Genomic DNA, 18,152 nt, shown 5'->3' with positions numbered 1-18,152 from the left:
GCCTAGTTGAGTCTACACCAGCCTACACTGCTGGTCGTGTGAACTGTGGACCACACTCTGGTTAGAGTACTTAAAGGTTAGTCTATTTATTTAACGTTTTACAGCTAAATTCACGCTAAAACGGCATACTGTAGATTGCACAACATTTTTCTTCAATCATACTCTTTTCTTGATAATACTTTACACATTGTTAACGAACATATTGTTGATTTAATAAACAATAAAAATAGACCGCCCATGCCAACTTACTTCGCAAATCTTGTCAAATTATAAGAGAACGTCTTTCGGAAGTTCAAAGGTCAAGCTCGTGTTTATTTCTTGTAAGGTCGTTCCATTTTGTAATAAGGGTTTCGTCTTTCATGCTTGATAATATTTTCTTATTTACATAAATTTTAATCTAGTTGTATCTTGGTTATTGTTATATTAATGTTAATTAGTTTGTACTTTACGAAGTTGCCATACAGATAAGGGTTGATTTGTATTTACAAATAACATTTTCTCTACACTTACTTATAATGTGTTTTTATGGAAATGGTTGATTCCCTATTCTCCAGGGTCTCTCACATGGAGAGGTAAGACTGAGCTACGACGGTCGGTAACGGGGGAGTTTTCATCAAACAAGTTTAAACTTTTTGGTGGTAAGTAATTAAATAAGATAAATGTATTGTTTTTATAGTGACAATATTGATTTTGCTTGATACTCCGTAGTTAAAATAGCCGTCATTCAGCCGGTTAATACCAAGTAACCATCCTGCAGAGAAGCACCAACTCCCTAGCCTACTTGATAGCCTAATACTGTAGATAGTGCAGGAGGGGCCTATCATCCATCCACCACCACTACTGGCCTGGATGATCCAGGCAGGTGTGTCAGGGTGAATGATCCAGGCAGGTGACAGGGTGGATGATCCAGGCAGGTGACAGGGTGGATGATCCAGGTGACAGGGTGGATGATCCAGGTGGCAGGGTGGATGATCCAGGTGACAGGGTGGATGATCCAGGTGGCAGAGAATTGTGATACACCTACCTAAAGGTAGAAATGAGTAGAACTGTCTTCAGTCATGCGGCGGGAACAACATATGAACAAGAAAGAGGAATAAGAAAGTGGGTTGCGGTTTGGGGGGCCGGATTTGGGTACAACACTAAATAGATGTTTGAAATAAAAACCAAAGCTTGATAACCATACTTATTAGGCTTACATTGTTAAATAATGCAAGAAATTATAATTAATTATTCAATAAATTTTAAAAGTCTAATTGTTATAATTGTGAAATAAAACGATTTGAAATTGCAAATTGTTCAAATGGCGCATAACATAGATAATGCATTTCCGGACACTGCAGAACGTACAGCTTTGCGATCTTCTACCAACCAAGTTCCACAGTAAGTAAGCAACCCTATAATAACGAATGTTCACGCTATACTACAGTATTCCACAGTAAGTAAGCAACCCTATAATACTGTAGTATAACGTGAACATTCGTTTATAATTTTTTTTCAGAAATAATGGAAAAAAGTCAAATTAAAGTGCTGCTCTTGCTGGAAACAGGCCTTTTTATTCCTATTTTTTCACCACTAAATCTATTTGTTTAAATAAGTATGCTATAAGATTAGAATTTGAACGCAACTAAAAAATTGTGTGCGATAAATAAACAGATATACCAGTCACATGATACTGCCCCGTAAAACTGGGGAACTCGCTCACAGTGCTGTTGCTATAACCTGTTACTAAGCACTTGCACAGTAGTTGCATTATATTAAATTGCTTACTTCTGGTTCAAATGATCATAGTAGTTAGTACCGTACTTTATTTGGAAGCATATGTAAAAACATCTTACCTTAACGAACTAAATCCTCCGCCACTCGACATTTTGAATGTTTATTTTGTTGATTATTTCAGTGTCTTTATTAATTATTTTTCAGTAAGTGACAAGTAGTACTGTAGTGACAAGTACTGTATTGGTTTTACACAGACAGCTTTACTAAAAAAAAAAAAATCAATATTCATTATTCACAAGATTAGTCCATTTGTATTTAGGGGTGCTCACATAATCCTTATTCAATGTTAGTCCAATTTTGTTTTAGCCATGTAACCAACTATTTACCAAACGCATCATGTACTGTCTTAAGATTGGAAAATTACAAAATTTATAATTTTTAGATATATTTCAATTATTTTGTAGTTTTTGTTACAAATAATTAAATATTTCAAATGAATGATTCAAGATATTTTGTTATAAGTTACAGGTTGAAATTATCATTTATAATACAATATATAATATATTCATGCTGAGCAAACAATTGAAAAATGTAAATAATATCTTTGTGCTGGTTGGTTGAAACAATGCTGAGAATAGGTAATCGTTGAACACATGATCATGAAGTGTTAATACTGTAGCTGCGAGGAGCTGCAATAATCTTTACTGCGATTTTAGAGTATTTATTCTGTACCACACCTAACATCTTACACGTATCCTCGCAGTCATTGTTTCTACAGTAATCCCCTGCCTAGCACTAACACTAACAGGCTGCTCTTAGCTCTGATTTTGTGTTGTTATTTTTTGTTTTTTAAAATTATATTTTACACATTTCAATCTTTTTTTCTCTCATCTGATCTTTAGTTTCATTTTAGGCGCTTTAGGAACAATCTGATAATTGCAAAAGCACTATATAAATTTGACAACATTTTAATAAAATAAAAGAGTAAAATGATATGTTTTTTTTTATATATATTTCAAATTCAATACTATCTGTTTAAGTACCTTATTAATTTATATTATTGTAATTGTTTATGAAAGAAAATAAATGTTTACGTTAAACTTGAACATAAAAACATTAACATCATACTGTATTAATATTTGTAGATAATACATTGTATGCCAAAATCTATGATTGGCATAACCTAAATCATTGTTTATCATTGCTGTGATTGACTTGAAATAAACTACTATAAAATGATGTTATATTCTATTTATATTGGTAGATCAATAGTAAAACCGGTATGTATGAAAAATGTTGAAAGTTGGAAAAAGGCTCCTACAACTGCATCATGGGAAAGTTCAACTGCATCATGGGAAAGTTCAACGGCATTATGGACAATTTTATATAAACAATTTGGAATTCATTTTTAAACGTTCTTTAAAAGAATGCAGCAAAATCTTAGCAACAAGATTTTCGATTGGGCAGCATTCTGCGTTAAGAAAATCATTAAAAAGCCATCAACCAATCAGGTCATTTCTTACAGCAGTGTCGGCAACAGGTTTTAATGATTATGAACTTGGTCGTAAACATTTTGAGTTAGAGATTCCAGAATATTTTAATTTTGTTGAAGTCCTTGATGAATGGGCACAAAAAGAAAAGGTAATACCTAACTGTATAAAATATAAATACCAAATAAATAATGAACTATGATTGAACGATAAAATAAAGAAGTTGACTGATATTTGTGCATATTTTTTTCATAAATTTTGTTTTAAAATGTTAATTTTTAGAATGGAGAAAGAAAAACTAGAAACCCAGCACTTTGGTGGATCAATGATGAAGGAAAAGAGTTAAAATGGACATTTCAAGATATCCAATCAAAAGCAAAAAGGTAACAAATATGAGAATTTAACAATAAATATTACATAATATGAAAAAAATTGTATTAAAAGTAACATTTATTGATGTTATGAAAATGTAATCACCTGTTTTTAAATTTTATTTCGTGGTCTTATAGAATTCTTTTTTTTCTAATAAGCACCTATTTTTCTTTAAATGCAGGTTTTGCACATTTTGTTCTATACTTTATTTTCTAAAGGCAAAACTATTATTGCTGGTGTGTTGCACAATGATCACATTTTATGTTTTTAGATTTGCAAATATCTTGGAGCAAGTTTGTCGAGTTAACAAGGGAGAGGTGGTGATGTTGATTCTTCCCAGAGTTCCAGAGTGGTGGCTTGTCAATGTTGCATGTTTACGTACAGGTAGACTATTATTTTTTAAATAGTTTATTTATGCATCATGCACCACATGAGGTGGGAAAAAAACATGCAAAGTATCCATATTAAAAATAATTTATAATCTAATCATTGTGAGGTAATTTTCCAAATGAAATCAAATCGGTAGGCCTACTCAGTCTGGGGAAAATGGCAAAAGGTTTCCTAATTTCTAGGATTTTTATCAGATAATCTATATTGTTTTGACAACTTTTGTAAACATGACCATTTTTCCTCTAACTGTACTAGTGTTCCTGTTCCACAATTAGTCATCCATTCATAGAATCACTGATAAACAAGTCTATCTGGTGGGCACTATAGAATAGGCCGGAGACATAACTAAACTTTGGTCAAATATGATCAACAAATCATCAAATATTGAAATCCTTCCTCAATATTTGAACATTGGAACAACAGGTCTAATTGTTTGTGTGTCATATTTTTCTGATTGATTAATGATATCATTGCTACTATAAGTTAACCACTGCTTTGTTTACCTTATTTGTTTAATATAAAAGTCGTATCACAATTAAATTCATATGGAACTGACCAGCTGTAAGAGATTGTCAAGTCTATGAATAATATATTGTTATAATAATAAATTATTTAATTATTTCAGGTCATGTCCGGCCTTCTTCCGTTTCTTGGTCTCCCACGGCCTTCTTCCGTTTCTTGGTCTCCCACTCATCTATGTTGTTTTTGTTGTCAAACCGTCAATATTAGGTTGCCAAAATGACAACTTGAAATAAACAACCTACGTGAGTGAATCATAAGAAGGTGGAACTAGACCTGAATTGTCTGAAAAATAATTAATTCATTATAATTTATTATTATTCATCAATCTCTTCCAGCTGGTCAGTTCCATATGAATTTAATTGATGATCATCAGCCTTTTAATAATAACTGAATATTTTATCTGAAATTAATATTGTAGTAAATATTCGTAATACTGTAGAATATAAGTGGGTCCTGTAATTTCACATATACTACACGGCATACAATGTATACTGCAAACAGTATTCTATTTGACATATAGCAGACCCAATTCAGCACTATAACCGTATATGCTTCAGGTCACATGATTTTTTGTACCGATCGATAACCTGTAATTCATCAAAGTGACAAATTAAAATCCAATAATTGTTATTACTGAAATGATTGCAATGCAAAAAGTCAACAAGAATATTATTAATATAAGAAAATAAGGTCAGTCATTAGAGGTTTGATTTTGAATTTATATCCCCATACTTAAGCCTATTTCTCCTTACTTTATATCCCCATACTCAAGCACATTCCCCTTTCTAATATCGTGTAGGCCTACATGTTGCCCTTATATATTGTAGGTACTGTATTGTGTCCTGGAACCACCTTACTACGTGCCAAAGATATCAAGCAAAGATTACAAGATGCCAAGGCTACTTGTATCATTACAGATGAAAGCGTTGCACCATTTGTTGACCAGGTACAATCATAAACTTTTATTTAACATGATGTCCTCATTTATTCGTATTTAGCAAACTTTTATAAATCTTCAGCTATATTCTGATTATTGTTTATTATAGGTAGCTGATGAATGTCCAGAGCTTCGTAGTAAACTGTTAGTATCTCAAGTTGGACAAACAAGGTACCTTTATTTTGTGGAAGCTGTTTTACCCTTTTGATCTCTGTAGGGTAGCCGGTTAGGACATTTGACTGTCATATAGAGATACCCGGGTTCAATTCTCAGCTGTAAATAAGTACCTGGTTAAAAATTCTAGGGAGCATAAGGCGGCGTGGAAAGGAACTGGCCACCTTACCACATAATGCTGAGGTTTAGTAAAATGAGCTCCTAACAGCTCATTACCCTACATCCAGTGATGAATACAGGAATTACATTATATATTGCTCAAACAACATATTGTTTGAAATACTGTTTTATCAGAACACCTGAATTTATTTCTTTTGTAGAATTGGTTGGCTTGATTATAGAGGTCTAAATGAGGAGGCATCTGAAGACCACAAGGTTTTTGTAATATTTTTTCAAATGTGTCATATGTGTTTATTATTTATTTTATTATTTTATTTATTTATCTTATTTGACCACTGCGTATGATATACAGTAAATGTTATTGTTTTAACAGTGTGTTTCTTGCAAGAGCTCTGATCCGACGTGTATTTTCTTTACTAGTGGAACAACTGGATTACCCAAAATGGTTGAGCAGACACAGTCGTATGGTCTAGCACATGTCATCACTGGAAGGTGTGTGAAATATAGAAAACTTGCCAAAACTGTACTGAACTATCGGAATTTTGTTAAACTTGACCCCAATTGACATCAACTGGAAAACTTGACCCCAATTGACATAAACTGGAAAACTTGACCCCAATTGACATCAACTGGAAAACTTGACTCCAATTGACATCAACTGGAAAACTTAACCCCGATTGACACTAACTGGAAAACTTGACCCCAATTGACATCATCTGGAAAACATGACCCCAATTAACATAACTGGAAAACTGAATACCCTATTACCTACTAGTATTTTGATGTTGAAAGCTTTTTTCTCTTTGTTTAGGTACTGGTTAGATTTGACCTCAATTGACATCCATTGGAACACCTCTGACACGGGGTGGGCAAAGTCTGCTTGGAGTAGTTTTTATGCTCCTTGGATACAAGGTTCTTGCATATTTGTACATCACACCCCAAAATTTGATCCATGCAAGACTTTGAAGGTATGTATTCAGTTTCTTGGTGAGCAGTGTTCGCACAGTTTATATTTCCACCCAGTCTAAAGTTTATTTAAATGCCACTTCATCATCTATGAAGGTGGTAACAAAATTTAAGCTTTTTTTAGGGGAATGTTTGTGTTTTGAAATTTGAATTTTACTAACAGTACTCTCTCATATGCCCAAACCATTAAAGTGGTTATGTTTTTCTCTAATTGTTCTTTTTTGCAGATTTTAGACAAGTATCCAGTGAGTACATTCTGTGCGGCTCCTACCATATTTCGTATGTTGATCCAAGAAGACTTGCAGCCATATAATCTTGATTCCTTACGCCATGTACTTAGTGCTGGTGAACCCTTGGTATGTACACTACGTGTAATTCCACATCAAGCTCCAATATGTTTGGCTAAATTAACAGAATTCTTAAGAATAAAGATATTTATTTTGAAATTTATTCAGAATCCAGAAGTTATTGAAGAGTGGCGAAAACGTGTTGGACATGTAATAAGAGAAGGTTATGGACAAAGTGAAACAGTACGTTATTTTAAAAGTGTGATGTGCCCAAATATGGTAGTTATATGCTTAAATATGGTAGTGATATGACATATCATGTTCATATATGGGCACATCATATTTTTTGTCACATAAAGTTTGATAGTGTAGACAGAGTTTAAGAGATTCTTAACATATATTCAAATGAATAAAACCTGACAATTGTTTCCAGGTACTACTATGTGGCTCTTTTCGATGCCTGCCTTTAAAACCTGGATCGATGGGAAAACCAGCACCAGGTTACGACCTTTGTATAGTTGATGGTGAGGGCAATGAACTTGGACCAGGTCACGAAGGTGACATAGGAATAAGGGTCAAACCAAATCGACCAGTTGGTTTGTTTACTGGATACATTGTAAGTATTAATGGTCTTAAAGTTTGACTCCCACTAGCGACGCAACGCAAGGATGTACTGGCAACGCGAGTTGACCAATGACAAGCCACTGTTCGAATATTGGTTTATGTCCTTCCACTGCTAGTGGGAACCAAGATTAAACAAAGGTGCAACAACAGCTAATGGTTACTGAATTCTCTTCTTTTAAATGTTATTCTTATTTTACATCTTCTAGAATGACCCAGAGAGAACAGCGGCAGTTTTTAAAGGTGACTTCTACCTGACGGGTGATAGAGCTATGAAAGATGAAGAGGGATTCTTCTGGTTTCTTGCCAGAGGCGATGATGTCATAACATCTGCAGGGTAACTTGGAACTAATCTTTTACTGTAGTAAAAAAATATAGCTGTTTATTAAAAAGTGACTTAAAAATTGCATTATAATTATACTATGAAGCATTTGTTTATAATATGTTGAATATTTTTATCGTTAGATATAGAATTGGTCCATTTGAAGTAGAGAGCGCCCTCATTGAACATCCAGCGGTTGCCGAGTCAGCTGCAGTTAGCAGTCCAGATAAGATCAGAGGAGAGGTAATATCACCCAGATATTGAACAAGTCCTATCTCACTACAGTTATTTTACTTTACAAATACAGAATATTTTGTTTTAATTCTTGTGATTGACTAAAGAATGTATTGTTATCAAAGGTTGTAAAAGCATATGTGGTTCTTGCTAGCAACTATGAAGTAAAAGATGAAGAAAACTTAAAAGAGGAATTAAAAAAGCATGTACAGAACATAACAGCACCTTACAAATACCCACGCAAGGTAAGATATTTGTACTCTGGCCTTCAGCAGGTCCTTGTTGATAGTACCAGACTTTGCTTAGAACTGCACAATGGCAGTGATGACTGTGTAGTGAGTGAGTTCTCCCTCTTCCAAGTGGTTACTGTCACTCATTCCAGGCTGTAGTGCTACACCATCTCTCCCGTCTTGCGCATCATGTTTCTCCAAACCAAATTTCCTGCATTATTTTCTTACCATATCTTTAACCATATTAATTAATTTGATGAAGATTATTATTTTTCTTTCAGATAGAATTTGTTAAAAGTCTTCCAAAAACAGTAAGCGGTAAAATCCGACGAATCGACCTGAGAAACAATGAATGGGCCAAATAATTGAGGACAGTTCATCTGACAGTTGTTATCTGATAGTGTGAATAAAACATTTGCTGCCTTATTACTCGGGTGTAAACACAACACAGGTTTGCATGCTTTAGTTTGTAAATGTTGGCCATAGTTTAGTTTTCTTTAAGTTAATACAAACTGAAAATTAAGAATATAAAAACTATACCAAAATACTTAGTATACACATTTTATTCTAAACATTGCTTGTCTAAATATAGTATTTTTATAAAAAATATTTTTTTACATATCTGAGTAAACACAATAATAATAGTAATTGTACCTTATTAGATAGATTGATATTTCCGATTAGAATAAACACAATGTATTTAACACTTTGACTGCCAGAGGTTTTTCCAGTTAGAAACTGCCACCGCCAGCGTTTATAGCCCAATTCGATGTTTTTATTAAAGCTGATTGAAACTATGTATGTGATCTGATTTACATGTAATTTAGACTAAAATAATTAAAATGAAAGTAACCCACTTTGTGAGTTTTTCGTAGTTTCGCGCAAGAAAGTCGAGATATTTGCGATTTTGTGCAAGACATCACAATATGAAAATATCGCCCGTTGAGATCAACAAACAACGAAAAAGTTACTTACACGGCACCGGTAGGCCTATAAAAACAAGTTATCACCATCGAAAAATGTATTATATTTTATAAATCATATATCTTACATCAATGTTTCGCCAAAATCCACATAGTAAAGACACCAGGCCTATTTAACTAGGCCTAAAGTTGGTCCGGAACCGTTTTACGACTAGGCCTAGGCTAGGCTATAGCCTCAGTACTACTAGCCTAGCTAGTAAACTGATGATAATATTCATCATACCATTTCTAAACAAATTTGTTGCGTGAAACTCGGCCACTTACAGTGAAACACCAAAACAATTAGGGTATACATACAATAATAAAATTAAAGACTTCATATTGAAAATTCATCCATTATTTTTTATTCAGATAACAAACAAACATGCCAATCCACATAAACCTTTGTGATGCTTCGGCGGCATAGCTAGCGCGCGCCCGATACACAGTGCGCCAAACCATCGCTGTACGCGCTACTGTGATGCGCGGTGTATGTTATTTCGACAGGTACCATTTTGACAATCGTTTGTAACCACATTAGTTAATTTCAAAAAGTAAAATATTTACGGTCCAGACCGAATATAGTGTCCATATTTATAGTATATACCAATAATTAACCTATCTACCGGATTTCGTAAAAAAACGCGAAAAACGAAGATCTTTGTGTTTGGCAGTCAAACGTTGTGTTTCCAAAAACGAAGATCTTCGTGTTTGGCAGTCAAAGTGTTAATAAGAAAAATATCAAATTGGCAAGTAGTATTATATAAAGTGGCCTTAAGTAACATGGGGTAAATTAAAAACTGGTTTAAAAAGTTTTTTATTGACAAAGACAATATTGTTTCGGAGTACTGTATATTTAAATCTAATTGGAACTAATCAATCAATTCTAACATGCTAAAAATGTTGAATTACAACCAGTGTGATTCAACATCATTACATTTATGTTGCGGTGACATAATCAAATCTATTGATATAAAAATATTGGAATTTCATCTAAGATTTTCTTTCCCATGTCTCAAATTGAAGCAAGATTTTTCTGACAAGAAAATTTGCATTAGCCGTGAAGTAAATGTCTGATGAATTTTTAGCACTATGGTCCCACGATTGATTCTGCTCATAGAGGGTGACATTTGCAGACTGCCAAACACCTAGAAAGAGAAAAAGTTGATATAAATGTCCAAAAAATAATTAGTTATGTTTCACTGTGGGTGATATTGAATGTCATATTATATACACATGTATAGGCATAGAATGCCATGGTCACTCAGAAATACCAATTTAACTTTTAATTTGAACATTGTATTTACAGTACTAGTAAAGTAAGTTTTTGTCAAAAAAGGAAGTAAAATTAAGATTTCACCAATCCTAATGTTTTGGTTATTATACTCTGTTTTCTCTTATTTTCCCAAATCACTACATCATACATATACTTTGAATACTGTCTTAACACCGTCCAAATAAATAATTGGTGCACTGGTACCTAAACTTAAGTCCACTATTTTTTAAAAAACATTTACAGCAGTGTAGAGCACAATCCTTCTTTACATTTATTAGTTATCATTTTATATACCTGGAATGTTGCACATGATATCACATATTTCTGCAAAATTGGAAACATATTTGCTATGCAGTCTGCTGCCACCAATAGTTCCCGTAATCACCTGTCTGCTACAACCAACGTCTAGGCTGTTTTTAGCCTTTCGTTTTGTGGATGACATCGTTATTAGATTTGCAAACTTTGAATCGAGTAACTGATATTGGAAACTCATAAACCCCTGAAATAAGAAATAACTAACTGAACTGAAAAGTTTGATCAATTTATTAAGTGTTAAATGTTCAAGCCAGGCCTAAGTTCACCACAAAAATTAAAGTAGAGAAAAATCTTTTAATGCGATTTTTAATTTTTTCCTCCAATTAAACACTTACCTTAAAGTTCTTCTTGATTAAGAGATCAGCAGTTGGCTGATCCATCTGTAGGAATAACCCAGTTGTACTGTTGATGATGTAATTTGCATATGGATCTTGAACAGGTGGTACTACAGCGTAAATCTGCTTGCTAGGCACCTGTATATCCAGAACATTGGTTGAAACAAGTGAAGTCAACTCCTTCAGAGATTCTCTGGAAAAATATGTAATGCGACTTGATAATTTCCTTTTAATAACTTTATTTTATCTTTTGTCTTTATTATATGAAAAATGTGTATTTACCTTTCTCTACTGCATATTTATTTATTTACCATGAATAATGTAAATTGTATTTCCTTTGCTCTATGTCAGAAGGAAGAGTAAAATTTGGTCTAAATGTGGACTTGTACTTTCTGCATGGTCTAACGAAACTAGTCAAATCAGATTTTTAAGTGCTTTTTTATTATTATTGTGAAACAAATGAAACGAAACTCTTTGTTTTTCAAATAGAAAATGCCTGTGTTTAACATGACACTTGAGGGAGACTATCTAGTACATCTGTGAGTGCCTTCAGAACATGGATACTTATACATAAATCCTGTAATACTACCTTGCTTTATTCAGGCTTTGTTTAGCATTAGTCATGTTCTGCTCACTTATCCATTGTCCAGTCTCTTCAAGTAATGTCATTACATTGGTTGCTGAAAAATGAAACATACAGTAAATAATCTGAATGGTGAGCGTCTTTAAGTGCCTTGTTAGGTGCTGAATGGTGAGCGTCTTTAAGCGTCTTGTTAGGTGCTGAATGGTGAGCATCTTTAAGCGCCTTGTTAGGTGCTGAATGGTGAGCGTCTTTAAGCGCCATGTTAGGTGCTGAATGGTGAGCGTCTTTAAGCGCCATGTTAGGTGCTGAATGGTGAGCGTCTTTAAGCGTCTTGTTAGGTGCTGAATGGTGAGCGTCTTTAAGCGTCTTGTTAGGTGCTGAATGGTGAGCGTCTTTAAGCGCCATGTTAGGTGCTGAATGGTGAGCGTCTTTAAGCGTCTTGTTAGGTGCTGAATGGTGAGCGTCTTTAAGCGCCATGTTAGGTGCTGAATGGTGAGCGTCTTTAAGCGCCTTGTTAGGTGCTGAATGGTGAGCGTCTTTAAGCGCCATGTTAGGTGCTGAATGGTGAGCGTCTTTAAGCGCCATGTTAGGTGCTGAATGGTGAGCGTCTTTAAGCGCCATGTTAGGTGCTGAATGGTGAGCGTCTTTAAGCGCCATGTTAGGTGCTGAATGGTGAGCGTCTTTAAGCGCCTTGTTAGGTGCTGAATGGTGAGCGTCTTTAAGCGCCATGTTAGGTGCTGAATGGTGAGCGTCTTTAAGCGCCTTGTTAGGTGCTGAATGGTGAGCGTCTTTAAGCGCCTTGTTAGGTGCTGAATGGTGAGCGTCTTTAAGCGCCATGTTAGGTGCTGAATGGTGAGCGTCTTTAAGCGCCTTGTTAGGTGCTGAATGGTGAGCGTCTTTAAGCGTCTTGTTAGGTGCTGAATGGTGAGCGTCTTTAAGCGCCTTGTTAGGTGCTGAATGGTGAGCGTCTTTAAGCGCCATGTTAGGTGCTGAATGGTGAGCGTCTTTAAGCGCCATGTTAGGTGCTGAATGGTGAGCGTCTTTAAGCGTCTTGTTAGGTGCTGAATGGTGAGCGTCTTTAAGCGCCTTGTTAGGTGCTGAATGGTGAGCGTCTTTAAGCGCCTTGTTAGGTGCTGAATGGTGAGCGTCTTTAAGCGCCTTGTTAGGTGCTGAATGGTGAGCGTCTTTAAGCGCCATGTTAGGTGCTGAATGGTGAGCGTCTTTAAGCGCCTTGTTAGGTGCTGAATGGTGAGCGTCTTTAAGCGCCATGTTAGGTGCTGAATGGTGAGCGTCTTTAAGCGCCATGTTAGGTGCTGAATGGTGAGCGTCTTTAAGCGCCTTGTTAGGTGCTGAATGGTGAGCGTCTTTAAGCGCCTTGTTAGGTGCTGTAAGCGTCTTTAAGCGCCTTGTTAGGTGCTGTAAGTGTCTTTAAGCGCCTTGTTAGGTGCTGTAAGCGTCTTTAAGCGTCTTGTTAGGTGCTGTAAGCGTCTTGTTAGGTGCTGTAAGCGTCTTTAAGCGCCTTGTTAGGTACTGTAGCTGTAAGTGTCTTTAAGCGCCTTGTTAGGTGCTGTAAGCGTCTTTAAGCGCCTTGTTAGGTGCTGTAAGCGTCTTTAAGCGCCTTGTTAGGTGCTGTAAGCGTCTTTAAGCGCCTTGTTAGGTGCTGTAAGCGTCTTTAAGCGCCTTGTTAGGTGCTGTAAGCGTCTTTAAGCACCTTGTTAGGTGCTGTAAGCGTCTTTAAGCGCCTTGTTAGGTGCTGTAAGCGTCTTTAAGCACCTTGTTAGGTGCTGTAAGTTTCTATGGGCTTGAAGTACCTTGTTTGACTCCACCTACCATTTAGATTTGGAGTGCGACCCAAAAATTCTGCTTCTTTATACATTGTAAACCAATCCAAAAAGCCAAATAACAACAGCTCATCATGGCCATAGTAACAATTCTGTTTCCACTCCCGAGCAAAAAACAAAATGCTGAACAGCGATTGGAGAGTAGTTTCGTTTGTCGCCAGGACAACAGATGCTTCGGAGAAGTCATTAAGTGTTGGAATGAGGATGGTGTTTGTTGTTGTTACGTGGTTGGTGTAGTAACGCCATTGGACATCAAAAATATCCAGGTTATTTCTGAAAATATTACAAATAAATCTAAATTAGAGCATGTATTGGTTGTGTGAGTACTGCCATCTGCCATGATCATCAATACAGGGATATGATTACTCTTTTAAAATGGACACCTGTGTACTAATGTTTTGCACCTTTTCTGAACATACTTAAGATTCAAGGAGAGTCATCTGAAGGATGAGAAATGCAAGACTAAAGTAAATAAACAAGACTAGTAACAAAGTCTGCATTGTGACATTTAACACACCATGACACAGGTTCATAGATGGAGAACACATGATGTGACAAAAAATGTGATGTGCCCATATATGGACATGAGGATGTCATATCAGTATCATATTTGGGCATATCACTACCATATTTGGGCACATTCCACTTTTTTTTTCAAATTAGTGTGTAGAAAGAGCTTTAATTAATCATTAATCTAACCCCGAGGTGTCATTCTTGATCCATTGTGCCATTTTCTTCAGAGATCCTCCCCAACCTGCACATCCTCTATTATCAAACTGTGGGGATGCCGACCCCAGCCATAGCTGACATTCGTCCTTCTTCAGACAGTCGGAACCAAAATTGTTTAGAGTTTCCTGGAACAAAACAACAAATGTTAAAAGGTATTTGTTTCATTCTACATTTTTCACGGCTTCAAGATGGAGAACACAATTCATAGAGGATGTTGTACTACTTGCACTGATATAATGGCAATTTTTGATCCAAACCTCATATAGTGAGGCAGGAAGTGGAGGTGTTTTCAGCATACAGTATTAACTCTTGCTGTTGGTAGCACTTCAATCAATCATAGTGAGGCAGGAAATGTAGGTGTTTTCAGCCTACAGTATTAACTCTTGCTGTTGGTAGCACTTCAATCAATCATAGTGAGGCAGGAAGTGTAGGTGTTTTCAGCATACAGTATTAACTCTTGCTGTTGGTAGCACTTCAATCAATCATAGTGAGGCAGGAAATGTAGGTGTTTTCAGCCTACAGTATTAACTCTTGCTGTTGGTAGCACTTCAATCAATCATAGTGAGGCAGGAAGTGTAGGTGTTTTCAGCCTACAGTATTAACTCTTGCTGTTTGTAGCACTTCAATCAATCATAGTGAGGCAGGAAGTGTAGGTGTTTTCAGCCTACAGTATTAACTCTTGCTGTTGGTAGCACTTCAATCAATCATAAGTCACATACCATGTGAACGGCTGTGATGTAAAATGAATGAAGTAAACTCACATGATATGTTGTCACATCTTTTAATGAGGCATAAAAATCCCACTCTGGCATATCAGAGGGGGTTGGTGTAGTTCTTGGAGGTACCCATCCGAATGTTCCATTTAACAGATCTGCCCATTCGTCCCATTTGTTGCCCGATGCAAAATTCAGATAACTGCCAATCCAAATTGGTTTATCAACCCCTTCTTTTAAATCCAATGGCATTGATATCAAATCTTAAATAAATGAAGACATGAAAAATAAGCATGTGTCAACAACTTTTATGAAACTATCATCACCATCATAGTTGTATTCTTATCATCCTTATTATCAAGAGTTGCTATTGCATCAGATTTCAACAACAAATAAGGGGAAAAATATTTTCTATCCTATCAGACTTTAAAATACTACAAAAACCCCAGTGATGTAATTGAAGGAAACATCTGCAAACACACTTACCTCTCAAAATATCAGATGTAATGCCTCTGCCAAAGAGAAATATAACTGGATTTTTATTGTTGAACACAGATACATCTGGTCCTAAAAATAAGGTATCCATCAAGTACTGTAAGTTGTCATGGAATGCATCTAAAATCTAAAAGTAAAGAAGCAAAAACAAAGTACAGTGATATTAATTATGTACCATTACATACTTGAATATGAAGTTATGTTTGGGGTGGGCCTATACTAATAGCAATGGGTATTGAAATTAAATGCTGGATGTAAAAACAAAACAGCAAGATTGAATATATGGTTATATAACTATTGCCTACAACCAGTAACCTGTCAAACTCACTTCTGATCTTGTTCTATTCTTCAATGAATCGTACAACCAATGATCACACCTAAACAAAAACAAATATATTTTAGTTTTACAAAGTTCTAGCAATTCATATCAATTCTAGGATAGTCTTAATCTGTTTGTGACCTATTGGGCACAAGTTTTTGTGATAATAATAGTATGAATATGCTGTAGCATAAACATTATGTTGAAATGAAGAAAAGAAACATACCAATTGACCCCAAGGACGAACGACTTGTGCTTTTTCGCGAGTGACCGGTAGCTTTGAAGGGCAACATCACTGCTGTGACCTTTATACCCCTGTGAAAATAATAGTTGATTAAATAAAATAATGATTATTAGTATAGATTATTAACTAAAATAATATGACTATACCAATCAATTTAAAACTCGCCCATTCCACAAGAAAGCCATCAACTCCTACAAGCTGTGATTGAAGTATCAAGTATTCCTATCAGAAAAAAACAAATTTATGAATTGTTAATTGATTGCAGATTTATACAAGATACAAGATAACTTTATTGTCAAATAGTTTGTCAACGAAAGATTTGAAATTGGTTTTTCTCATGGCAACATAAAATAAAAATAGAATAAAATCAGTAAAATGTTAAAACACGAAGTAAAATACACAGAACAATAAAATATGTACAGAGGATAAATGCAATCAGGCGTTCCCAGGTGTTTGAAAATACAACTATTTGTGTTTATTGAAATTAAAATTTATTAAAATTGAGGTAAATAGCTACAAGTCTCTCATTGTTTGTTAGTTTCTATGTACAGTCTCAAGAATTTCTCTTCAAAAAGCCGCTTATCTCAAGAATAAGTATGCTGGTATAACACACACAGTGAGCCAAATTGTTTTCACTTACAAATATTAAGCCAAGTCGCCATCTAGAAATAGTAATTTATTAGTATGCTCTATTTAATAGTATCACCTGATATACTGGATCCTGGTCAGAGGTCAAGCCCAGTGTGGGATACAATGTAGAAGCTATGTGTTTATGTCTACCTTCCTTGTCTACCAAGTCACCATTAAAAATAAATTCTTTAGGTTTCGCATGACTTTCTTTTGCAATCCTGTTAAAAAAAAAATTGTTATAGTTTTTATCCTTAGTCTAAATTAATGTAAGAGGTTGTGAGTTAACCTGTTTCAAATCAAGTAGGTATAGCTATATATAAATTTCACTTGTTAGAATCCAGTTAAAATCGGGTTAGTTGAAATGTTAACAAATATTTTACCCATGATATGACCACATGCCAAAGCTCCCATCATGCTCTCTGGTCAACTTATTACTTGTGACATCAACTAAAATCTGCAACAACAAAAAAATACACCATCTACCCATTATTATCTTTTGGCTAAATAAAATTGAATGGGTTTCTTCCAACCCAGTCATGAATTGTGTGTGTTTTTAAAAATAAAGTTAGAAATGTGAAAAATAATGGACTTAATGAAGCAACTCAATGATTCTATTGCACTTACCCTTCTGTTGTTATTCTTAGACGCCACACTAATCAACAAAAACAATTGAATAATGATAATAGGTTGAATTAGGGAAACCATTGTTTGTGATCATCTGAAGGTTATAGTTTATTTTTCTCTGCAAAAAAAAAAAAAATTCAAAATCAACCTGTGACAAATTATACTAGACCCTAATTTAATCCTAAAATAAATTTAAGATAGTTACAGCAAGCATGCATGATTTACCGTCCTTGGTTACTGATAAAGAAATTGTAAAGTTTTAACCAATCAAAAACATAGCAACAGAATAAACCAATCAGAAACAGTCAATGCAAATATTTTCCAAAATGAAATTAATGCAATTAATGTAAATTCAATCTTACCACCTTGCCTTCTAGGCTGTATTTTATATAGCAGCAGCAACCACTGTATTAATTAGGCCTACCTCTCTCACATAACGTGTGTTTTACATTACAAACTTAGCTAGGCATACGGTATGCACGAGGTACGTTCCATCACATGACGAGCCTCCCTCTCTCGTCACACTCTTTTAGAGTGTGTACTTCCGGCCCGTCGTCGATTGGATTTCAAGCCTAGCCTCTTCCTATATGACGTAATTCCGTTATCACTAATTGGTGGAACAACGTCATTTGACATTACCCGCCGCCGTAACAATAACTCTTTTTGTCCAAGTATTTAGTGACGTCAAAAACATAAAGTTGGAGC

At 35.1% G+C, this 18,152-nt stretch overlaps 2 protein-coding genes across 2 annotated transcripts; one reads left to right on the top strand and one right to left on the bottom strand.

Moving 5' to 3' along the window:
- The first annotated feature begins 570 nt into the window (after positions 1-570).
- On the top strand, positions 571-8,947 carry LOC140052886 (acyl-coenzyme A synthetase ACSM3, mitochondrial-like). The gene is made up of 16 exons (XM_072098454.1): positions 571-638; positions 2,981-3,357; positions 3,489-3,589; positions 3,850-3,962; positions 5,318-5,436; positions 5,537-5,598; positions 5,922-5,976; positions 6,095-6,213; positions 6,533-6,689; positions 6,915-7,043; positions 7,143-7,217; positions 7,408-7,590; positions 7,805-7,932; positions 8,061-8,160; positions 8,277-8,396; positions 8,663-8,947. Exons 2-16 carry the CDS (start codon positions 3,010-3,012, stop codon positions 8,744-8,746), a joined length of 1,893 nt encoding a protein of 630 aa, XP_071954555.1. The 5' UTR covers positions 571-638; positions 2,981-3,009; the 3' UTR covers positions 8,747-8,947.
- Positions 8,948-8,961: 14 nt separating this feature from the next.
- On the bottom strand, positions 8,962-18,031 carry LOC140052870 (uncharacterized). Its single transcript, XM_072098452.1, has 15 exons — positions 17,810-18,031; positions 17,448-17,565; positions 17,204-17,277; positions 16,900-17,041; positions 16,359-16,415; positions 16,176-16,264; positions 15,959-16,007; positions 15,622-15,757; positions 15,184-15,398; positions 14,393-14,547; positions 13,683-13,966; positions 11,859-11,949; positions 11,270-11,462; positions 10,914-11,118; positions 8,962-10,491 (listed from the first exon to the last, which is right to left on the bottom strand). The coding sequence occupies exons 2-15, from the start codon at positions 17,526-17,528 to the stop codon at positions 10,337-10,339; spliced, it is 1,926 nt and encodes a 641-aa protein (XP_071954553.1). The 5' UTR covers positions 17,529-17,565; positions 17,810-18,031; the 3' UTR covers positions 8,962-10,336.
- Positions 18,032-18,152: the final 121 nt, after the last annotated feature.

The sequence above is a fragment of the Antedon mediterranea genome, chromosome 1 (genome assembly GCF_964355755.1).
Source record: "Antedon mediterranea chromosome 1, ecAntMedi1.1, whole genome shotgun sequence".
Lineage (NCBI taxonomy): Eukaryota > Metazoa > Echinodermata > Crinoidea > Comatulida > Antedonidae > Antedon > Antedon mediterranea.
This window is presented reverse-complemented; position numbering and strand designations above follow the sequence as displayed.